Source organism: Dermacentor silvarum, chromosome 6, assembly GCF_013339745.2.
Source record: "Dermacentor silvarum isolate Dsil-2018 chromosome 6, BIME_Dsil_1.4, whole genome shotgun sequence".
Lineage (NCBI taxonomy): Eukaryota > Metazoa > Arthropoda > Arachnida > Ixodida > Ixodidae > Dermacentor > Dermacentor silvarum.
In genome coordinates, this window is record NC_051159.1 from 100,252,496 (window position 1) to 100,277,100 (window position 24,605).

Consider the following 24,605-nt stretch of genomic DNA (forward strand, 5'->3'; position numbering starts at 1 on the left):
CCGCGCTTCCGGCGGGTCGCCTGTGCGGAAGAAGTGAGACTGTCTGCGCCGACTTCGGCGCAATTGAACCCGCCCCTGAACAGTTAAAGGTACCTTCTCGAAATTTTCATCATTATGGATCTTAACCTGCGGGTGATAACTTTTAATGTACATGGATTTCGTAGCGTCCAAAAGCAGGCAGAGGTGGTGGCCCTCGCCCGTTCGTCGGCCTGCGACCTCCTCTTCCTGCAAGAAACGAACTTCTTTAAATTAAGCGATGTCCTGAAGTTTAAACGCGCTTACAATATTGACTGCTTCTTTTCGTACGCCACCACGCGTTCGAGCGGTGTCGGAGTACTTGTGCTTAACCGTAATCTGTTGCGTGACCATCACGTATGTTTCGACGCACTCGGACGCGTGCTGGCGTTCGATTGTGTTTTTCAATCATTACACTTAAGATTTCTGTGCATTCATGGTCCGGCACAGTCTATAAAATCCAACAGTTTTTTCCAATCTCTAGATGTATATTTTCTTGATTCACCCCAGGTAATTCTTTTGGGCGATTTCAATTGTGTGCTCGATTCAGACGTAGATGTCCAGGGCCCTGGCAGGGGCAGGCCAAATGGCAACGCCAAAGAGTTAGGTCGCCTGGTGCAGCAGTTTGCGCTTTCTGACGCCTATGAACTGCTTCATGGAAACACGTATGCGTGGACATGGAGACGCGGGGCATCATCCAGTCGGTTAGACAGGGCCTATGTGCCACGATGTCTGTTAGGCTGTGTCCGTATCGCCGATGTCCGTTCGCTCCCACCATCACAAGTGTATGTTAGTGATCACCGCCCTTTTGAGTTGGCATTACGGCTACCCACAGGCATATCGTCATCTAGAGGTCCATGGCGTCTCGACTGCCGCGTCCTGCATGACGTTCAGTCTAAAAACGGATTGGTACGGGCTGTGAAGGCGTCGCTTGTAGGTGCCGAGCCGGATGACTGGGATGGACTTAAGGTGCAGTGGCGTCATCACTGTAGTGCGTCTGGGCGAGCGCGTCGGGCTCGCGTGTCCCAGGAAATGGCGGGGTTAGTGGCGAAGATGCGCATTGCCCAACGCAGTCCACACCCGACGGCCGTTATGTATGCTTGGGGGGAGGAACTCGTGGAACGCTATCAGCGTCTGGTGCGCGCTTCGTCGCTGTCGGCTGCCGCTTGGCGCTGCAGGCGTTCGCCGTGTGCGCACCCCGAGGTGCTTCGCTACGCAAGACGCGCAATAATCCGTCCAGCGGGATCACCGGCCTACTCCTTGGACTCTAACGCTTTGGCTGATGCTGGTTCTCGAAATTTTCACGACTTCGTTGAGCATTTCCGCGATATGGCTCAGTCCACGCTCACCAGAAACGCTGCCCAAATATCCGCGCATCCCCTACTGAACGCTTTGCCACGCGACTACCGCGAATCCTATGATACGCTCCTTACTCCCCCCTCCAGAGACGAGATAAAAGGAACGCTGGATCAAATGAAGCGTGGATCGGCCCCAGGCCCAGACGGTCTCCCAGTAGAGTTCTACTTGGAGTTTTGGGATACCATTGGACCCCTATTGACGAGAGTTCTAGGGCGATGCTTCGAAGAATGCACCTTGCCGCTTTCCTTCGGCGAGGGACGCATAACACTTCTGCCTAAGAATAGCCCCACGTCAACGAGCCCCGAAGACTGGCGACCCATAACATTGCTAAACGTTGATTATAAACTTTTAACTGGCATAATTGTACGTCGACTTAGCAAGCTACTTCCATCGCTTATTTCGTGGCACCAGGTGTGCTCCGTTCTGGGCCGAGAAATTCACAGTCACTCTTGTGTCACACGTGACATCATGCAATATACGATAAGTCGCCGCGCTCAAGGTCTGTTAGTGTCTATGGATCAAGAAAAAGCATTTGATTACTTAGAACATGAATATATATTTGGCATGCTAGATGCATACGGTTTCCCCCAAAACTTTGTTCAACTGATTAAAGCAATTTATGCCAATATAAAAAGCACTTTGCTACTAGATTCCAAGGAAAGCAAACCTTTCCGTGTAACACGAGGTGTCCGTCAAGGATTCCCACTTTCTCCAGTGTTGTTTATTCTATCTTTGGAACCATATTTAATAGCTATAGAGCGTCATCCACACATTAGGGGCCTGCCGCTTCCTGGTAACTCCTTTGTAAAAGTAACAGCGTATGCTGACGATATTACTTTGTTTGCCCATAATGAACAATCGGTTTTATATGCCCTCAATGTCTTCCAAGAATACGCTTCATTATCTGGTGCAAAACTTAATTATTCAAAAAGTAAATATTTCTTTATTGGAGCTCCAAGTGCACGACTTCACATCGCTTCACCACTTCAGTGGCATCCCGTAATTAAAATCTTGGGAATCTCCTATACATCAAGGGGCATTTGTGATGGCATGTGGACTCCTGTCGTGAACACATTCAAAAGCAATGTTGAGGCAGCCCGGGAATTTGATTTACCTCTACTTGAAAGGCGATATTTGATTCAGGCAGTCTTCTTAGGAAGCGTATGGTATATTTGTCATGTAGCTAAACCACCTCTCCGAGTCTTGAGGAGTTTGCAAAGCAGTGCCAACTCCTTTTTCTGGGCGGGTGGCACCGAACTATTGGCGCGACCGGCGTTGGGGCAGCCCCGCGAACGCGGTGGCTTCTCCTTCCCAAATGTTTCAGTAACAGCCTCGATAATTTTACTACGCACTATAATACGAAACTTAGCAAATGAGGACACTCCGGCACAAACTCTAGCCAAGTACTTCCTGGGCACGTCATTGCGAGCATTGCTTCCGACGAGCCCAGTAAATCGTGGACCTCAGTCGGCGGAAATGCCTAAAATATACAAGACAAGCGTAGCCTTCAGCAGACACCTGTCGGCTACGTGTCCGGGCGTCGACATTGCTTCCGACAAGGTTGTGGAAATAATGGGCGCTGTCCTGCTTCCATTGATACCCCCTGACCGACGTCCCGCAGCGCACAGACTCCAATGGAGGCGCACGGCCACGACCACGCTGCCTGGCCACCTTCGTGACTTTATTTGGAGACTGGGCTGGGGACTACTTCCAACTCGGGACAGGCTTGAGCGTTGGGGAGTGGTACGTGTCTCCACATGCCCCAACTGCACAGCGATGGAAACTAACAGACACGCAACCATCGAATGTGTCGTCGCACAAGTATTTTGGCGCGCCGTCCACGCAGGGTTCAGAGGCCAGGCCGTACGGGACTTTGTGGCAGCCGGAAGGTTTCCGCGCGGACGTTTCGCAGGCCTTCTGGTGGTAGCAGCCCTGTTCAGCCTATGGCGCAATCGATGCGAAGCAGTCGCGGGCAACTGTCGCCGCCGCGCAATATGGCCTATCATGGGCTGCCTGAGGCGGGAGATAATTAGCTTCCTCTCAGAGGAACTCTTTTTTCTGGGAGAGTGCGAGTTTCTCCGCCAATGGTCATGCCCATTTGTAACGGTTAAAAACGGGCGAATCCACTTAATCTTCCGCCCAGAGTGGCGATAAAAGCCACTTTCCAACAGTCCTTGCTTCCATTTGGAAATTTATACTCTAGGTATTAAAATGTTCTCGATAATCGCAAAAGCAAAGTGTTCATTTTATATTGTATAATTGTATTGTATTATTGTATAATTCTAATGTATTATTGTATCTTATATTATCTGTGTACATAGCTATAGAGTTTATACCTATGTGCAATCTGTGAGCACAGCGTTATAGTGTCTAGTTATGTATAATATGTGTACACAAGCTCGTACATATGACGACTTTAGTAAACCCATGTACATAGTGTAAATAAAATTTTTCTAAACAGTACCTGTTCTTATCAGCTTAATATCTGGTATGGCCCTATGATGGGTCTTTGATATTAACTTTATTTTTGGAAAGCGGCGCCGTGTACGGGGCTTGCCCTCACGGCGCCACGGGTCGTTCCGACGTTGTACTACAGCCGGCACGGCCCACTGTCGAGAAAAAAAAAAAAAAAAAAAACAGAATCCGCCTTTTGCATGTCCCGAGTACGCATGCGCTGTACCCTAGCGGCGAGTGCCGAAAACGTTTTGTACGGCGTCGTTGTTCGTGCAGCTGACGACGCACGCGTATGCAGCGTAGCCGTCGAGCACGCGAACTATTTATTGTCGGCGCTGTGCTGGTCGACGACGCGGTATCTGCGCCGTATTTCGGTAGAAACTTCAGCTGTTCACAGCGATGTTCGGTTAACGTCCGGTACATCACAATATTGCCGACACGACACCGATGTCGGTCAGAAGTCGACCTCACGCCGGCGCCAACGCTCGGCCGGCTGTAGTTGTGATACTGTACCAGTGGGACATCTATATTGTCGTACAAGTATATGACGAAGAAGGGACCGACGACGCGACCGACGACAGCGAGTGATCGTAGTGTGATAAGCTTTCGTGCCGACGACGCCGACAAAACCAGTGTGCTGATCGCCGTGCGAGCGGCCGCCGACTGACAACGTCGCACCGACAACGTGAATATCGCCGCAATGCGCTCGTGTATGTATTTATTGACGCTCAAATTAAGTCGGAACGTGCTTCCGACGCTGATATGCACGATTTCCAGCCCTTTACAGCCCTACACATCAAGTTTGAGGTGGTGTCGATCTCGTTCAGGCAGCTTCATTAGGCCTAACACAGCCTACGAGTTCGTCCGCTACTGGCGGACCTGAAATATAGGATAAGCAAGTACGGCGAAGGAAACTGCTTATGTAGTTCGGTACTGACCTTACCGACTTGAAGTGAACCACTCTTAGCATAGTACGATGCGCACACAGAGAGTGGGAAGCGGCGACACGGCGCAGTGCTAATACCGCGGTACAGGCACCGTTCTTGAACGAAGGCTGTCGGTCGCAGTCGCCGGCGCTTCCATGAAAGGAGTTAAACTACGGAGAGTGTATTTTTATGCTGCCAGATTTAGTAGTTACCGAAAATACAGTTTGCCTCTTATGCTAAACAGGCAACAAGTGATGGCCCTTTCGATACTGCACCGTAAGCAACAACACCGCTCGTTGCCACGCGAGTACGGCGGGCATCGGCATTTTCGCGTGCCAGTGCGGCTATAGGTGGTCGTTGTCGCCATTTTCGATGTGCCCGGGACGTTCATGCCTTCTCGTCTCCATGTGATCACTTCTGATAAGTGCATGATAAGTGTTCATATATGCTTCGAACATTTCCTCATTATTTCGTGTGAGCGGTGCACGGTTTCTACTGTACTTGAAGCGAACAGCGAGCGGTGGCCGTACGCGTGCCGATGTAAACAAATACGCCGTTCTTGCGTTGCATAAATACTCTGGGCGCAGTGTCGCCCCTTCAAAGAGCTTTTGCCACTGTGGTCAAGACTCAGCTATAAAAGCACTTTTTATCAACCTATTAGCGTATGTTCAGTGCAGGTCTAACAGTGGCAAATGCGTGAACTCGGCTGCTATATACGATACGGCTAACCTCCGCTGAGCGGAATCGACTTCAGCTTAAACTTGACGTGGGCGGCTGGCTAGTGCTCACATTCGTACATTTCAACTTCCGAAGCAGGTGTGGACTCATATTCGGCACGAATAAATATGAATAATAGGAATACAAGCGTAGGCGCTGTGTCAATCGCGTTATGGTGCGATATATTCGTTCAGAGGCACATCGCACGGTGACTGGTTTTGTCGGCCTAGCCGCACGAAATCCCGTCATCATATTTCGACGACTTGCGGTTGTAAGTCACACCAGAGTCATTGCCGACTTAGACATCCTGTCCAACAAGTGGCCACTCACACAAAACGAAAATTACAACGACTGACAAATGCACAAACCCATTTCAGCTCGCTTCTTGCCGCGTGCCACTGCGTCCCGCGGGGCCCCGACGCCGTACATATAGACGTCAGACTCTGGAGTTTTGCAAGACGCGTAGCGCCACCTGTCGGTGCGAAGAGGTAATAATTGAGTAGTGCAAAGTCGGACTCCCTTGCTAAGTTGCCTAAGCAGCTAGCGAGTGCGAAACAACGATTTAACTTAATTTTTGTTCATATTGCGAATGTTTTGCGCATTTAACAGCCAGAATGAGAGCTATGAATTTCTCCGCTAGTCGGACGTGCCGCCGAACTGCCGTAATGTTCTTGTTGGCTCACTCCTTCTATGGCGATGGCGAGCACGACGGCAACCGCGACAGCTCCGCGCGCTACGAAGAAACGCCGCAATCGACGTTACTGTTGCGTTGTAAATTGCCATGAACGTGAAGGACTGAATAACAACGTTCAGTTTTACCGATTTCCATCGCGGTCGTATGAAGGAGAAAGGAGAGAGCGCTAGATACGGGCCGTTCGCGTGTTGGGTAAGCGAATTACTCGCATTCTCCACAACACAGCCGCTCACATGAGAAAGTGTGATAATGTTGTTCTGCTGTAATTGTGTTGCGTAGCCCTCACGGGGGACTATGGAAACCAAGCGAAAACTGAGGAATCTGCAGCCGCCTCTTCGTTGGCAACAGAATAAACAAAGTTGTGAACCATCCTGCGTATGTGCCATCGATGTTTCTACCTGTTTACACACGTCCGCCTCCACTTTACTCAGCAAGTGTAACGGAGAGATTTGGCAGGTCAGTTAACCAAACATTTTGGTTCCTTTATGAATTCAAAATCATGTTGTAGGGAATTGTGGTATCGCGAGCTTATTTCTAGTTTCGGCTTTTTCGATACAACGAGCACGTTTCGCAATGCACTGAGCCCTCTTGACAGCGTTTTTCTTTTTTTTTTGTAATCTGAGCAATAAAGTTGCTGCGGGAGCACTGGATGAGTAATTGCGAAGTAACGCACGTGTTTAGAAAAAAAAATGTCGCGTTTCTTTACATTAATTTGTGCGCGTGTGTTGTTTTAAGCGTCTGCTGGTTTGTTTTGCCTTCGGTTGTATCCCGCGAAAGCGGACACGCACGTATCTCCATTTGCAGTAAATACAAACGGAAGACAACCGTGAAGAAAACATTCGAAGATGCGCGATAACACGCTCGAACGCCCAGGAAGCGAGAGCTGAAGCGAGAACGCAACTGAAAAGGCGAAGGTCGCCAGGGCCGTCCGCCCCTGATAAAGCGAGCTTTGTACCACTGACCGTAAGCTACATAGTTACCTGACTTAATCATATATGTACTTCATCGCTTTGACATTATGTACGTACCCAAATTTAACACATTTAGGCGCTAGAGAACGGACGTCGGAGTGCTTGCCTCGAACTCGACGTTGTACGATGCTCGCTGTACTTGCGAGTTGCAGCGCGCCGAAATAACACCTGAAACTTCTTTTACATTGTACACGTACTTCGCTCTGCTCCCTTTCCGAAGCGTGGATGGGCGGAAGAAGCTTTCCAGGTCCTTGATTTTTAGGAAACCGTGCCTTTACAAAACCGAAAGACGGGGCTCTATTGTGGCCTATGCAGCTTCGCTTGCGGACCGCTCTCTTTGCACTACTCAGTTTGCGCCAAGGCTGCGATGGGGGCGCTGGTGGCGGGTTTTTCCGCAGCGCCGCCTGGGCAGAGTCTGACGTCTATTGTTTCTCGCGGAGCCCGCTAAGGTGGCGCCACAGCGCAATGCAAAAGGCGGATTGTGTTCTGCGTATTGCAAGGGCGAGCGGGTAATTTTAACAGCTGTTCCATCAATCAAGTCACTGCAGTCGAACCTAATGTAACCGAAACAACCATCGAGACACCGCGACGTTGTGTGCCCATGTCGGGGGCGCCAAAGGAGCTGACTCGACGCATGTTTAGTGCCGCGTTGTAGTTGGTTTTCGCTTTCAAACGTAAACACAACAAGCTCTAGATGGTGTAATATAAACGTTAAGATGCGTGCACATTCATCGAACACACAGCAACTTCTTTGCTCGTTTATTTCGACCAATTATTCGTACTTTGTGTTTCTCGTGTCGCTATTCACCGGCTCCATGTTGGAGATCAGTCAAGAGGTGGTCAGGTCGACGAACGTCTGTGGCTATCGCTTCTCGGCCTTTTGGGCTAAGATCAAAGCGCCCCCGGGCCGAGGAGAAGTCTATCAGAGACCTTGACATCCCTGGGGTCACGTCATCACGACGCCGACCTCCAGGGAGATCGCCTTAGCGAGCCTGCTGCATTGGACCCGCCAACCTGCTGACAACCCGAGCGCCATCCAGCGAACGGCAGAGCAACCCGGCGGGCACCCTTCCGCGCCTGCAGAGCAGCCCATGATCACGGGAGCCTCCTGGATCTCCAGCGCCCCCTGTCGAGCTGCCAGCTGACCAAGGAACCACAGCGAAGCCAGCGCCATCTGCTGAGCCTTCCTGCCACTAGAGTACAGCGGCGCCCAGCGCCAGCTGTATACAACTAGTCCTAACAGTCCACCACGTGTCCCGGAGGCAACGCTACCAGGAGCAACGCCCCCCACACCATGGATTCCAGCTGTGAGACCCCGTTGAGGGAAAATTGCTTTATGTTCAATGCGCCAGACGGCGATATTTCAGTTGATGATTTAATTGATGCCATTGAACTTACTGCCGGCGACGACAGTGTACTGGCACTCCAGCACATGGGCGGCGCGAAATTCCTAGTGTGCACGAGAACTGCGGCACAAGCCACTAAATTAATGGTCGCTGAAGGATTTCGCGTCAACCATGTGCGAGTGCCAGTGGAGGCCGTAGGCCCACCAGTAACTTTTGTGAACGTGTACCGCTTACCTGTCTATGTATTCAATGAAGTTGTAGCAGCGGCTTTGCAACCTTATGGAAATGTCAAAAGTGTAGCGTACACGAAAGTGCTAAACAGACAAAACAAGCTTAATGGTGTCCGAGTCGTACGAGTTGAAATGTGTAGGCCGGTACCCAATTTCATGACAATGCAAGGGCACCGAGTCATGTGCGAATACCGCGGAATGAGAAGGGTATGCGCAAGATGTGGTGACGGCAACCACATGGCTACCGCGTGCACGTCGCCGTATTGCAAACGATGCGGTGTCTTCGGACACGAAGCCGAAAGTTGCGACGAGGAATGCAGAAAGTGTGGAGGCCGTCACGCTACAAAAACATGCTTCCGTGGAAAGGCATATGCGAAATCAAATGCAGGAACGGTGTGGCAACACACGCCCCCCGAACAAGCTCCGGCCAGAAGCGCCCGAACTGATGCAGAATTCCCGCCACTTGAAACGAATGCAGCCTCAGGCATGCAAGTGCTTAAGCCACGAGGTCCCAATCTGCCACGGAAAAAGACAAGCTATTGGGACGGAGAGAGTGCTGGAGACAGCACACAAAGTATGGACAGCAAGCCAAATGAAACTGAAGAAACTTCTACAAATGAAACACCGGCCACGCCCATATCAGATAGCGAAGGAGGCCCAACAGAATCACCTCCAACAACCGACATGACGTCGCACCAAACGACAGATGAAAAGAACAGTCCAAATAACAATAACGCGGAAAAAGTTGATGCGAATCGAGAGGCATCCCAAGGCATGCCCCAAAGTGCAGACCAAGTACAAGGTAAAGATACCGAGACAAGACACCAAGGAACATACAACGAAGATTCACCAATAATCAGTTGTGGGCGTTACGTCATCCCGGAACAGGAAGGGAATAAAAGCACGCTCCCTCCGAAAGAGATAAAACACACAAGCGACCAGACGAAAGTAAAGCAAGATAAGGCAGCCAACATAGGCGCAAGCTCAACAGAAAACCAAAAAGAAAAAATCAGACTCCGATCACGCTCAAGGATAAGAGGGGAAAGCAAGAATGGAAACACACATAGACAAGAGAGCAACCAAGAAACCCTAACCACGCAAAGACGCCCAAAATCAGAGACAACGGGCAGTGATAGCGAAACTAGAAAAAGAGCAAAAAACAAAAAAGCACGTAAACACTATCCGACACGTGACAAAGCAGCGTCATCGGCGAGTGAAGATGACATGGACGTAACAACGCAAGAAGAAAAGAGCAGGGAAAACCTTCTGCTCTAAGCCAACACCCAACGACACCACCAGAAACAGCAAGCATGAGCTGTAGATAAGATTGGAAACACGTATGTCGTCACAAGAGAGTACATTAGAAACGCACGCTTAAAAAAAAAGAAAAAAGAGGCTAAAGAGATAAAAGAGGGTCTGCGCCACGAACTAAGATATATAAATTTATGAGCGTTTGTGTATCTCAATGATGCGGTGTAAGGCTGTGCATAGCAATAAGACCAAAAAAAATTGCATCTATCATGTTTTCGGAAGAAAGAAACAATTTGAATCCAAATGCACAATGAGGCACAAGACCTCACCTCTCCCTAACCATCTGGACATAATTATTGGTATGCACAGTCGAGAACTTTGCCCAAAGCAAACAAGCGTTTTCAGTATATAAGAAGGTTGCAAAACCCAAGTGCTTTCTATTGATCGAAAGTCAAACATCCGTATAGCCCTCGACACGTCTACACGATGTGAACATTGAACTTAAGTGCCACGTGGCACTCTACACACCACAATACAACATGACATAACACACAAACAACACACATAGTAATAACCACGCTTAAGCATGCGTCGGTCCAAGGAATTCTCCCCCCCCCCCCCTTTTTTTTTTTTTTTTTACACTAGCTCCCAACCCCTGCACGGCATTCGACAATGGGAAAGTTACAATTAATGTCTTTTAATGTAAGAGGCTTTAGAAACTTAGAAAAACAAAAAGAAATAATCCTACTTGCCAAAAACAATAACGTAGACATACTGTGCTTACAAGAAACCAACTTTCGAACAACCCGAGACGGGTTGTTCTTAATTAAGTTCATAGAAGTTCGTAGAAGTTCTTTTAAGTTCATAGAACTTAAAAACAAATTTTAATTCGACGCCTTTTTCTCCTTGACAGACGCACGCTCTTGTGGCACCGGTATAATATTCATATCCAACAAATACAGACAAAGCGCACACTGTACATATGACACAGAAGGGAGGTGATTGCAATGGATATATTTGTAGATGGAAAAAGAGTACGAATCATTAATGTATATGCACCAGCCACAAGAAATCAAACAAATACATTCTTCAAACAATTAAAGAACTACATGTTAGAGCCTCGCGAATATATAATTCTAGGAGACTTCAACTGTGTCCTCGACTCAAACCGAGACATAAGAGGACCGGGACAAGGAGGATCCACGTACAACTCCAAAGAACTTAAAAAGTTATTATTACAGAATAAAATGTCTGATGCGTGGATAGTTAAACACGGAAACAATTATGAGCCGACAAGAATTTCACGAATAACCACAAGCACAATCGATAGAATTTACACATCCCCTAAAATAACACAAAACCTAGAAGACTGTAGAGTACAAGGACTGCCACAAGAACTAGCAGACAGAAGTGATCATAGACCAATTATTGTAACAATAACAGGGGAACCAGGTAGATTAAACAACCCAAATACCTGGAGAATGAACGCTACATTATTACAAGACATAGAAAGTATAGAAGAAATAAAGCAAGCACTACAACACTCAGTAATGGACACAATACAACACAAAAAGAAAGAATGGGATGAGCTTAAAATAGAATGGAGAGAAATACTAGAAACAGCCGGGAAAAATAGATGTAAGAGAATAACTAACAAACTAACAAAAATCTCCAGAAGGATAAAAATAATTAAAAATGGTGGGGAACTAACTTTCACCACACAAGAGTACTTAGAATGCATGAGAATGAAATACGACGAAACTCTAAGAGAAGCTGCCCAAGCATCTAAAAAAGCGACGCAACAAAAACTATCAGAAGACGAACTTCCAGATTTAACGTATGTACAAAACAATGACATGAGAAGCACCAAAGACAATAGAATAGAGAAAATGCAAACCATAGAAGGAACTATAACGACAGATCACCAAAGAATCGAGGAAACACTAGTCCATCACTTCACACAACTTTTCCAAACCGAGAAATCAAGGGAAATAACAGAACTGAAAAACATGATAAACTCCTTCTGTTACAACTGCCCCCAAATAGATACAGACAGTGACTCCTTATGCGCACCTGTAACAATGAGAGAACTAGAAAATACACTCAAAATAATGAAGCAAACCACAGCACCAGGACCAGACGGTATTATAACGGGTTTTTATAAAACATTCCTCAAAGAAATTGGCGACACATTATTGGAAATGATTAACAACTTTATTATCAACAAGCACAAACCAGCTTCCTTCAACATCGGACATGTTACATTAATATTAAAAGAAGGGGGTGACCCCACAGAAACAGGCTCATGGAGACCAATTACACTACTCAACACCGACTACAAAATAGTAACAACACTCTTGTCCAAACGGCTAACAAAACTTCTTCCATACATAATAACACCTTATCATGCTTCATCAGTACCAGGAAGGTCCATCTTTGCAACACTTACACTAATTAGAGACAGTTTTGCTTACATGCAACACAAACAATTAAATGGATATTTTATAACAGTAGACCAGTCCAAAGCATTCGACAGAGTCGAACACGACTACCTAATTACACTACTTGAAACCTATGGATTCCCCCCAGACTTCATTCAGTGCATAAAACGTTTATACACAGACATACAAAGCAAAATACTAATTAATGGGAAATTAACCACAGCAATAAATGTAACAAGAGGCGTAAGACAAGGGTGCGCATTGTCAGCACCACTGTTCATTCTAACCTTAGACCCGCTCCTCAGGCAGGTTGCCGCAAATAAAAAATCAGAGGATTTCCTATGACTGGACAAGAATGTGTCAAAATAGCAGCTTACGCTGATGATATCTCCCTGTTCGTGAGAGACTGTAGTAGCTTTTGTGTCTTTCAACAAGTCTTTCACGAATACGGAGGTGTTTCAGGTGCACAATTAAATAATAAGAAAACCAACGCCCTCACATTCGGATACCCAACAGAAGCACTACCTCCAGACATTCAGATATTAGACGCGGTCAAAGTACTAGGTATCACTTTTGAAAACAAAGGTATATCCAATAGAACATGGACCGAAGCCTGCACAAAGGCAGAAAAAGCGTGCCAAGAAGCAAATAATTATGGCCTATCAATGAAAGGGAAAATAGAAACAATAAAAACTAAAGCATGTGACTACGCGTTTTACGCAGCAAGAATAGCAACAATGCCTACACAAACAGCAAACAGAATAACAAAAGCAATCACGGCATATCTGTGGAACAATAAACCACCAACCGTAAGGAAAAATCTGCTCTACTTAGCAGACAACAGAGGAGGCCTTAGCCTCCCAAATGTAAAAAAAATAGCACACATCCTAAGCACAAAAACAGTCCAAGTACTAACAGATAACACAAAATACATAGGCAGACCTCTTTTAATATACTGGTTAAGCACACTAAGAAAGACGTTTATTACAGAACCATACATAGGACCAGTCGCAGAAAAACCACTTCCGTTCTATAAGAATGCAGTTGAAACAAGAGAGAACTAAACACCAAAACCCCGCAATTACGACTTAGTAAAACACCACCAATCCAGTTCAGCGAAGAACTAGCATACATCGCACTGACAAAGGAAGAACAACAACAAGCTACTACAGAAAAGTGGTCACACCTAAAAAGAATAAAAATGCCAAGTGAAGCTAAAGAGTTCGAATGGAAACGACAATGGGGTGTACTTCCCACACGCCAAAGGCTGGCAGCCTGGGGCATCGTCCCGAATGAGAAATGTCCCAACTGCCAGGAAATAGAAACCATTAACCATGCACTTTTTGATTGTAACGCCGCCAAGGCAACATGGCAATTAGCAAATAAAATGGTACATACCGGAAAAACCCCAAAACCGACACAAACACGAACTCACAGTCTATTACACATATTAATAATGATGTGTATATGGAAAAGAAGGTGTTTAGCCGAGGCGTCCGGGAAGCCAGTAAGAGCCACTTACCCTACAATAAGGAAAGCCAGGCTGATAGCCTGGAAGTTCGTAAATGAACAATATAAGAAGAACAAAGAAATGAGGTACCTGCAAAGGTGGCATACACGCTTCCTAATAGAAAAAGACAGCGAAATACAAATGAAGATCACCCAGTTTTAACATAATCTATAATGCCCCCCACACTAATTACAATGACAACAATGTAAACAGTAAACACATTATTAAATAACTTATTATTACGAGAAAGTGTTATTTATATACTTAAGTATGGAGACATGTATTGACAAATTTGTGTGTTCTTGATAATATATGCAATGTATGTAATATATATGTTCATGAATATAAGTGTACAGTATTGTATATAAATGAGAATATGTAATTAAAAATGTGTTTACTTTCCAAAGATATATGTACACTAAGAAATGTGTAAGTATGTACTGTGTAAATGAATTGCCCTTTTGTAATATGTAATGTAACATATGTAATATATGTGTGCATGAACATAAGTGTATAGAATTGTATACGAATTATATTTTATACTTAAGAATGTGTTTACGTTCCGCGGATATATGTACACTAAGTAACGTGTAACGAGGTACTGTGTAAATAAATTCCCTTTGTGTAGTTCTGCAGCTGGCTTGCCCGGCCTTAACCACCTTTATCTTCTGAAGAAGCAACCCGTCTCAGCCGGGTTACAGCTGCTGCCTTCACTCTTTGTGCATTCTCTCTGCACGCTTCTCCCTGCCCGGACCCCTGCCCTCGAGATCTGACGCCTGCTGCCTGGATTCCTGCTGCCTGCTGAGTTTGTAAGAGTCAACGTTGCCTTTTTTATTGCTTGCTTTACTTAATGTAGTACTCTTTTTTTATTATTATTACTTTTTAACTTGTAAGTGTAACTAGTAGTTCGTTCGTCGCCGTTTTCTGGAAGTTTTTTTTGCATGCCGTAAGTCCTAGTGCTTTCCTTTTTTTTTCTCTCTCTTTTCGGCTCGCTTGCACGCCTTTTTCTGTGTCTTTTTTTTTTCTTTTTTGCTCCGCGGCCTTAGCGCCGCGGAGTGTTCACTCTTCTTGCGTACTTGTTCTCGTGCCCGCGCTCTCGCACGCGCTAAACCAGCCGTATCGCTGTGAACTGCGATGAGTTAAACGCTCGCTCGTGGTTCGCGATCGGACTTGTTTATCTATACTCCTTTCCTGTGTCACTCTTTGCTGATTTTTGTGCACGTGGTAAACTTGACGGTTCACAGTAGACTTCGGTGAGATACTCGCATATAGCGAACACGCTTGTCTATCCCTTATTTCTTTTTACTACCTTTTTTATCTTTTCTTTATCGCACGCTCTTGCATGCGCTAAGTTTTCCAGCTCGTTGTGAACTACGGTAACATACACGCTTATCTATAGCACACGAGCGCACTTGTTTATCTACTCTTTTTTTTGTGCCTGCTTTTTTTTTTCTTTTTTTCCCCGCTGCGCACTTAGGCCAACGCAAACGAGATGGATCCACCGTCCTGCTCTCCGGACGTTCCACCGCCACCCAGCCGGATCCCCGTTCGCTCCCCGCCCGCAAGCCCACCACAACGAGACCTCGCCCACGCACAGCCTGGATCGCAGCCGATGCACCACGAGACGGAATTAATAGTATTTTTTCCTCTCCCCAGCACCTTCAAATGCACTGAAAAAGGATGCTCAACGAGCTACTCACCGGCAGTCTGGACATCGCGACGGCAGTCTCTTTAGCGACACCTCGAGCAACAGCACGGCTGCAGGATCGTAAGTACAACACATTTCTGCACTCTTTGTAGGACAATCCTAGGATACCGGCCGACATCTCACGGATGCCTCACTAAAGGCCAGCACGAATTCAGCACGCCGACCCAGAACCAGCACAAGTGCACTGAATGCCCGTATTCTTTTCCTTCCAGAAAGGGACTCGTCAATCACCTGAAGGCACACAGGAGACGAGCGGCCGCTCAGCAAGCATCGTCCGCTAATCAACCGGCTTCGCCAACGACTAGCGACGACACTAACGTCGATTCTCCCATTTCAGTCACGAACACGACACCGGCCCCCTCGAATGAGCCCACGCCGGCCTCAACGCCTGGCACTCCGAGACGCGGCAGCCCTAACGTTGACTCTCCCATTTCAGTCACGACCACGACACCGGCACCCTCGAAGGAGCCCACGCCGGCCTCAACGCCTGGCACTCCGAGATGCGGCAGCCCTCCGAGTATGACTTCAACACCGAACTTGACAGAAGCAGCGTCTCCGTCTCTTTCAGAAGGCGCCGACTCTAACGCACAGCTTCTCCCCTCTCCCCCTTTGCAGCAGGCGTGCGCGAATGATAAGTGGTTCTTGAGGGAAAGGGAAAGGTTGGCGCTATCTTCTGCAGCCCTTGAGAGAGCACGGCTCAGCGCCAACGGGGAGGGGTAAGAGGGAGCGAAAGAAGGGATAGAGTGGAGTCGCCATGGCTGGGCGAAGCAAAACCGGCAGGCATAGGCGGCACGTATCAGGCCGAGATGGAAGGCCTTGGTGTGCTGCAGAGTCTGCAGGGGTGTTGTGCCAGGCCGGTCAGGCCCGGGGTGGGGTGGGAGGCCGTGAGGCCTTCCCGCTTGTAGAAATGTCCTTAGAGGCGTGCGGAGAGCCCTGACGAGTCAAGGAACTCCACGACGCCTCGAAGTGCAGAAAGGTGGTGTCGGCCGGGGAAGAGGAGATCTTCCTCCTTGCCAGAGGGGACGCCCAGGCGGCGGAACTCCTGCAGGAGTGGGCCCCGCTGCTGGAGGTACGCCGCGCAGGCCAGCAGGAGATGTTCGATCGTCTCCGGCTCCGCGCAGGAGCTGCAGGCCGGGGACGTCGCTCGTCCCAGTCGGTAGCTGCGTGCTGCCGTCCAGCTGCAGCCGATGCGGAGCCGGAGAAGGAGCGAGGTCTCCCTGCGAGCCAGGCCTCGCTGGGGGAGTGGTCGTGGGGGGCATCCCAGTGCCACCCGTTTGTCTGGGTGGTGGGTCGCCAGGTGTCGCCGCAGCCTCAGTCCTGTGAAGTCGCCCTCCGTCACGGCCCGACTGAGGGGCACAGTGGTGTGGTGGGCGTCCTTCGCCAGGGTGTCGGCTGCCTCGTTGCCCGGGATCCCTACGTGGGCGGGGATCCAGTGCAGGGACACCGGGTGGCCTGCGTCCTGCAGCGCTGTCAGCCGGGTAGACAGCAGTGCGACTCCAAGGCTGGCGCTTTCTGGCCTCTGCAGGCCGAGGAGGGCTGCCTTGGAGTCGCAGAGGATGGCCGCTGGTACCCCAGGAAGCTCCTCGGAGAGTAGGTCGACGGCCAGGTGGAGGCCTGCCACCTCCGCTGCAGTCGAGCTGGCGTGTCTGGGCAGTCGACACTGCCTGCTCTTCTGCAGGGCTGGTGCCGTGCAGGCCGCCGTGGCAGAGCCGGTGTCCGGTACCACCGAACCGTCGACGTACACCAGGAGGTGGTCTCCGAGGGTCTCGTCCAGGAGGCAGGCGGCCGTCTGCTGCAGGGCGCAAGCGGGCGAGCGCCTCTTCGAAATCCCGGGCAGCTCCGTGGCGATGGGGACAGGAGGCCTCTGCGGTGGGGGCAGCTGTACCGCATTCGGCGGTGGGTTGCCAACCACCTCCTCGTAGAGGCGGCACAGCTGACCCATCCTTGAGGAAGGCCGGGACTGGAGGCGACGCAGCAGGCCTCTGCCATCAGGAGCATGGTGGAGGCGGTCGACGTGCCTCAGCCCCTGCTGCAGGAAGAGGAGCGACAGACAACGACATCTCGGCGAGCAGCACAACCTCCTCTCCCGAAGCGCCGATGTCGCCTGCAGTCGCCGAGCACAGCGACGCGGTCTCCGAAGCTGACCTCGTTTCTCTCGCAGGCACGATAACAGACGACGGTGTGCTAACCAAGCACGCCAAGCAACCGCCTCTCGGACTCCGGGTGGCTGCAGTTCACGGAAATCCTGGAAGACGCCATACAGGTAGTGTACGAGGCGGTAAAGCTCCCAGCAGCTTCCGCTAACGGGAAACCGCACCGTCCCCTGAATCCTGAGAATGCTCAGCAGATTCAGAGACTGTACCGACGGAACCGTCGACGTGCAGTGAGGCTGATCGTGGAGGGCGAGACACGTTTGTGCCCGATCCCCCTTGACGAACTAGATGAGCACTTCAGTGAGACTTGGGGGCCACGCGAAGCCGACACTACGCTCCTTCTGAGCAAGGTGAAGCGGAGCGACATAGCCGAAGTCAGCCTCGCGCGATTCACGGATGGTGAGGTAGTTTCTCGCCTCCGCAAGTGTGAGAACACTGCCCCCGGAAGTGACCGCCTCACCTACCAACATTGGCGCTCAACTGATCCAGATGCCGTCTTTCTCACTGCAGTGTTCAACGTCTGCCTGCGGTACCGGAGGACGCCTGCTGCCTGGAAGGAGTCGCGGACCGTGCTGATCTACAAGAAGGGGGACCCCAGGGACGCCGCAAGCTGGCGGCCCATTGCCCTTGGGAGCACGATATCAAAACTGTACGCGGGGTGCTTGGCATCTCGTTTGCAGGAGTGGATCGTCTCTCAAGAAGTGCTCTCCCGTTGCCAAAAGGGGTTCCTGCCGTGCGATGGTGTGTACGAACACAACTTCGTACTGCAGGAGTGCCTGCACGCGGCAAGGGTCGGCGGTGGGCAGTTGTGTGCGGAGTTCCTGGATTTCGCCAACGCGTTTGGCTCGGTCCCCCACAACGCCCTCATCGACGCCCTGCACGGAGCGGGCGCGGGAGCTGACTTCTGTTCTATTGTTGCCGATCTTTACAGGGACAACAAGACCAGCATCATCGCGGAGGCAGGGAGCACGTCACCGATCGAGATCTCCGCCGGCATACGACAGGGTTGCCCACTGAGCGGCCTCCTGTTCAACCTGGTGCTCGACCCAGTCGTGCGTGCGCTACAGGGAGGCGACAAGCAACACAACGTGCTCGCTTACGCCGATGATCTGACGCCGCTGGCTGACGACCCAGTTTCGCTGCAGGGCCGCATTAACGTAGCGGCAACCCTCTCGAGCCGGCTCGGGCTGCGTCTCAACCCCGCGAAGTGCAAGTCACTGCACCTCTCCGGGAAGACACCCGTGGGGACAAGACCTACGACCTTCACGGTCTATGGCACCCCAATATCCTCGATCGGTGACTTCGAGGCGCACGCCTTCCTCGGACGGCCAGTGGGATTCTCGGTGCTACCGGACCGGGCGACCGTGGACGAGGCCATCAGCGTGGGTCGCCGCCTGCTCACCTCGATGCTCGCCCCATGGCAGAGATTGGACGCCGTTAAAACTTTCGTATTTCCGGCGCTCAACTTTTCCATGAGGTGTGGCTCCCTTGGTAAAGCAGAGTGGTCTCGCCTGGACACAACACTTCGCCCGCTGATCAAAAAGACGCTCTACCTGCCCGCGAACGCTACCAACGACTACCTTTACGGTAGCTCCGCGGCTGGCGCGATCGGCATCCCGGTAGCAGCGGAAATCAGCGACGTCTGCAGAATTGATAATGCTTTCAAATTGCTTTCTTCTGCAGACAAGGAAGTCCGGGACCTGGCGTTGCGGGCGCTCACGGACGTGACCAGCAAGCGACTGCGGCGGCCTGCAGATCCCTGGGACGTGGCGGCCTACCTGAGCGGCGAGACGGAGGGAGAGTTCCGGGCCACGGCAACACAACTCCAGTCCGTGTGGACGGAGGCCCGCAAGGCTTCTCGGCGACTCGGTGTTGCCTGGGAGCTGGAAGAAGGCCCGCGTATCTCGAGGGGTGACGTGACAGTTGGTCCGAGGAAGCGCACCAAGGTGGTGAGGACACTCCGGATGGCACTGACGCACGCACGAATTCACGATCTCCACCAAAAACCCAACCAGGGGAAAGTGATGGAGTGCATCGCCGCTGACCGGAGCAGTTCCCACTTTGTGCGTACCGGCCAATTCACAAGGTTTACCGACTGGCGTTTCGTTCACCGGGCTCGACTTAACGTCGTTCCCCTGAACACAGCGAGGCCATGGGCAACGGACGTGGACCAACGGTGTAGGGTGTGCGGCTCTCATCCCGAGACGCTGCCACACGTCCTGTGTAACTGCATGACTCACAGTCAAGCATACACCAGCCGCCACAACCAGATCGTTAACCGAGTGAAAGCCGCAGCCTCCACCAGGTTCACTGTCACCCACGAGAACCGGCCAGTGGGCACGACTAACCTCCGTCCCGATCTTGTTCTTTGCAGAGGCGAGGAGGCGATCATCGTGGACGTGACCTGCCCCTTTGACAACCGGCCTGCAGCCCTGATCGAGGCCCGCCAGAAAAAGGAGGAAAAGTACAAGCCAGTCCGGGAGTACCTGCAGCGGAAGTACCAGAAGGTGTCCGTGGAGGCGATCGTCGTCGGAGCCCTCGTATCCTGGGATCCCCGGAACGACCGCGTCATGCGGTGCCTTTGCAGCAAGAAGTACCTGCGGCTGTTCAAGAAGTTGGCTGTCAGAGAGACCATCGCAGCATCCCGCAACGTCTACGCTGACCACATCGCCGCCAAGTGAGTTAAAACCTCACTGGGTAGACACACACTAAACTAACACACACCTCCATGCCAGCTCGAAACCTTACCACAAATATTTAACACACGTTAAACAAACATTCACCTCCATGCCTGCTCAAAAACAAACACCAAACTCGAGTGCCATTTTTGTGTCTTTTTTAACAGCCCTTTTTTGGAAAAAATGTAACAAACATTTTTCTAAAAAAAAAACTGTTCTTATCAGCTTAATATCTGGTATGACCCTATGATGGGTCTATGATATTAACTTTATTTTTGGAAAGCGGCGCCGTGTACGGGGCTTGCCCTCACGGCACCACGGGTCGTTCCGGCGTTGCACTACAGCCGGGCACGGCCCACTGTCGAGAAAAAAAAAAACAGAATTGTGTTCTGCGTATTGCAAGGGCGAGCGGGTAATTTTAACAGCTGTTCCAACAATCAAGTCACTGCAGTCGAACTTAATGTAACCGAAACAACGATCGAGACACCGCGACGTTGTGTGCCCATGTCGGGGGCCCCAAAGGAGCTGACTCGACGCATGGTTAGTGCCGGCGTGTAGTTGGTTTTCGCTTTCAAACGTAAACACAACAAGCTCTAGATGGTGTAATATAAACGTTAAGATGCGTGCACATTCATCGAACACACAGCAACTTCTTCGCTCGTTTATTTCGACCAATAATTCGTACTTTGTGTTTCTCGTGTCGCTATTCACCGGCTCCATGTTGGAGATCAGTCAAGAGGCGGTCAGGTCGACGAACGTCTGTGGCTATCGCTTCTCGGCCTTTTGGCTAAGATCAAATGTAGTACCTGTTCTTATCAGCTTAATATCTGGTATGGCCCTATGATGGGTCTTTGATATTAACTTTATTTTTGGAAAGCGGCGCCGTGTACGGGGCTTGCCCTCACGGCGCCACGGGTCGTTCCGGCGTTGCACTACAGCCGGGCACGGCCCACTGTCGAGAAAAAAAAATCAGAATTGTGTTCTGCGTATTGCAAGGGCGAGCGGGTAATTTTAACAGCTGTTCCAACAATCAAGTCACTGCAGTCGAACTTAATGTAACCGAAACAACGATCGAGACACCGCGACGTTGTGTGCCCATGTCGGGGGCCCCAAAGGAGCTGACTCGACGCATGGTTAGTGCCGGCGTGTAGTTGGTTTTCGCTTTCAAACGTAAACACAACAAGCTCTAGATGGTGTAATATAAACGTTAAGATGCGTGCACATTCATCGAACACACAGCAACTTCTTCGCTCGTTTATTTCGACCAATAATTCGTACTTTGTGTTTCTCGTGTCGCTATTCACCGGCTCCATGTTGGAGATCAGTCAAGAGGCGGTCAGGTCGACGAACGTCTGTGGCTATCGCTTCTCGGCCTTTTGGCTAAGATCAAATGTAGTACCTGTTCTTATCAGCTTAATATCTGGTATGGCCCTATGATGGGTCTTTGATATTAACTTTATTTTTGGAAAGCGGCGCCGTGTACGGGGCTTGCCCTCACGGCGCCACGGGTCGTTCCGGCGTTGCACTACAGCCGGGCACGGCCCACTGTCGAGAAAAAAAAAATCAGAATTGTGTTCTGCGTATTGCAAGGGCGAGCGGGTAATTTTAACAGCTGTTCCAACAATCAAGTCACTGCAGTCGAACTTAATGTAACCGAAACAACGATCGAGACACCGCGACGTTGTGTGCCCATGTCGGGGGCCCCAAAGGAGCTGACTCGACGCATGGTTAGTGCCGGCGTGTAGTTGGTTTTCGCTTTCAAACGTAAACACAACAAGCTCTAGATGGTGTAATATAAACGTTAAGATGCGTGCACATTCATCGAACACACAGCAACTTCTTCGCTCGTTTATTTCGACCAATAATTCGTACTTTGTGTTTCTCGTGTCGCTATTCACCGGCTCCATGTTGGAGATCAGTCAAGAGGCGGTCAGGTCGACGAACGTCTGTGGCTATCGCTTCTCGGCCTTTTGGCTAAGATCAAATGTAGTACCTGTTCTTATCAGCTTAATATCTGGTATGGCCCTATGATGGGTCTTTGATATTAACTTTATTTTTGGAAAGCGGCGCCGTGTACGGGGCTTGCCCTCACGGCGCCACGGGTCGTTCCGGCGTTGCACTACAGCCGGGCACGGCCCACTGTCGAGAAAAAAAAATCAGAATTGTGTTCTGCGTATTGCAAGGGCGAGCGAGTAATTTAAACAGCTGTTCCAACAATCAAGTCAATGCAGTCGAACTTAATGTAACAGAAACAACGATCGAGACGCCGCGACGTTGTTTGCCCATATCGGGGGCGCCAAAGGAGCTGACTCGACGCATGTTTAGTGCCGGCGTGTAGTTGGTTTTCGCTTTCAAACGTAAACACAACAAGCTGTAGATGGTATAATATAAACGTTATGATGCTTGCACATTCATCGAGCACACAGCAACTTCTTCGCTCGTTTATTTCGACCAATAATTCGTACTTTGTGTTTCTCGTGTCGCTATTCACCGGCTCCATGTTGGAGATCAGTCAAGAGGCGGTCAGGTCGATGAACGTCTGTGGCTGTCGCTTCTCGCCCTTTTGGCTAAGATCACTGCCCCCGGGCCGAGAAGAGTTTTCCGACGAGTCATCTGCGTGTGCCCGGGGTCTCGCCCTCAAGACGAGGACCCCCAGGGGACCCTCAAGATCATCCCAGACCAGCTGTGCACACTCCTGGCGCCCCCTAGCTGAGCCTTGGGAACCATCGGATCTTAGACGACCGGCGACAAGCGGGTTATCTCATTCCCCTTCCAAGCGCCCCGGTCAGCACCATCTGCCGGGCCCCAGAGCAACCAGTCAGTGAAGAGCGTCAGCGCCATTGGCCGAGCCTGGATGGGTCCAGCAGGCCGAGGCAGCTAGCAAGAACCACATCCAAGTAAGCACGAGATTATCAGTTTGACAAGATTAGAAGGCCGTGTGGTACACCCACTCTCCTTTTCTTTTCCCAAGAAAATGGCTTCACGCCAAGTTCCGCCCCCTCCCAAGGAACATTGTTTCTTGTTCACGGTACCAGATTCTACCACATCTGTGGATGAAATTATTGACAGCATAGAAGAAGTTACAGGCGCCAATAGCGTACTGTTCTTGCAACATCTTGGAGGGTTCAAGTTCCTCGTGTGTGTCAAGACACCTGAACAGGCAACACAGCTACTCGTTCAGGGAAGCTTTAAGATAGCTGAAAACGTAATTCAAGTCGAAGCTGTTGGAACACCATGTGTCCCAGTCAACATTTTCCGACTACTTCCGTGCATCTCGCATGAAACAGTCGCCGCAGCCCTACAACCTTTCGGTAAAGTCCGAGACATATATTTCGCAACCATGCACTCAATCAAGGCTGTTTCCTACCTCACTCCTACGCGGCTGCAACAAGACAAACCGACAAACCAAGCTCAGAACCTGTAGCCTCAACTTCACAAGCACCTTCCCCAGCTAGGACAATGACAGTCTTAACTAAGACTCCACCAACACGCAGTGCAAGCCTAAAAGCAACGCTTATAAGCGATATGAAAGCAACAGCAGCATCGACAACCCAGACCAGCGCCAACGCAAGCCAAACCTCGGCCCAGTCCGGACACGCAAGCACTGGATGTTACAATGCTCTAAACGAAGAATAGGACAACAGTTTACAAACCTCATCGGACGAAACGAACAAGTATGCAGAATCACAAGGGAAAACTCCGAAAGAATCTGCAGCTGAAGAAACCCCCGGCACAGGAAACGCCAACAGCCCACAAGAGGAAAAGCAAGACAAAAGTGAAGGCAAAGAATGCCAGAAACCTAGCACAATGCCTTCACAAACAAATCTTGACGAACGCCCACTGCGACCTATGCTGACCACCATGAATACACCATCCAAAGGCAACGCCAACCCAAAGGCCAACAAAGGAACTACCATTACAAGGCCCCCTTAAAACCAACGAGGGAGGCAAAACATCGAAGACGCAACCCAACTCGCATCAAAGCCGAAGATCAACAGGCTACCACTCAAGTGACAGTAGCGACAAACCACAAGACCCCTGGCTTCCAGAAACTGCAACTACACAGCTACCGGATCTTCGACGCGACCGATCAAGGTCACAACGGAGACCCAAACCCGAAACGACAAGCAGCGGAGGCGACACGAACAGCGG

The 24,605-nt window shown here is 50.1% G+C and overlaps 1 protein-coding gene and 5 non-coding genes across 6 annotated transcripts; all 6 read left to right on the forward strand.

The window, feature by feature from the left end:
- The first annotated feature begins 692 nt into the window (after nt 1-692).
- On the forward strand, nt 693-23,166 carry LOC125946327 (uncharacterized). Its single transcript, XM_049669081.1, has 5 exons — nt 693-719; nt 2,996-3,117; nt 16,059-16,173; nt 17,856-20,452; nt 23,049-23,166. Exons 1-5 carry the CDS (start codon nt 693-695, stop codon nt 23,164-23,166), a joined length of 2,979 nt encoding a protein of 992 aa, XP_049525038.1.
- Nucleotides 3,808-3,989, forward strand: LOC119457171 (U2 spliceosomal RNA). Its single transcript, XR_005193179.1, has one exon. It is a non-coding gene; the product is annotated as a U2 spliceosomal RNA (small nuclear RNA).
- On the forward strand, nt 20,619-20,817 carry LOC119457162 (U2 spliceosomal RNA). The gene has a single exon (XR_005193176.1). It is a non-coding gene; the product is annotated as a U2 spliceosomal RNA (small nuclear RNA).
- Nucleotides 21,221-21,411, forward strand: LOC119457124 (U2 spliceosomal RNA). The gene has a single exon (XR_005193154.1). It is a non-coding gene; the product is annotated as a U2 spliceosomal RNA (small nuclear RNA).
- LOC119457135 (U2 spliceosomal RNA) lies at nt 21,814-22,004 on the forward strand. The gene has a single exon (XR_005193161.1). It is a non-coding gene; the product is annotated as a U2 spliceosomal RNA (small nuclear RNA).
- LOC119457147 (U2 spliceosomal RNA) lies at nt 22,408-22,598 on the forward strand. Its single transcript, XR_005193164.1, has one exon. It is a non-coding gene; the product is annotated as a U2 spliceosomal RNA (small nuclear RNA).
- Nucleotides 23,167-24,605: the final 1,439 nt, after the last annotated feature.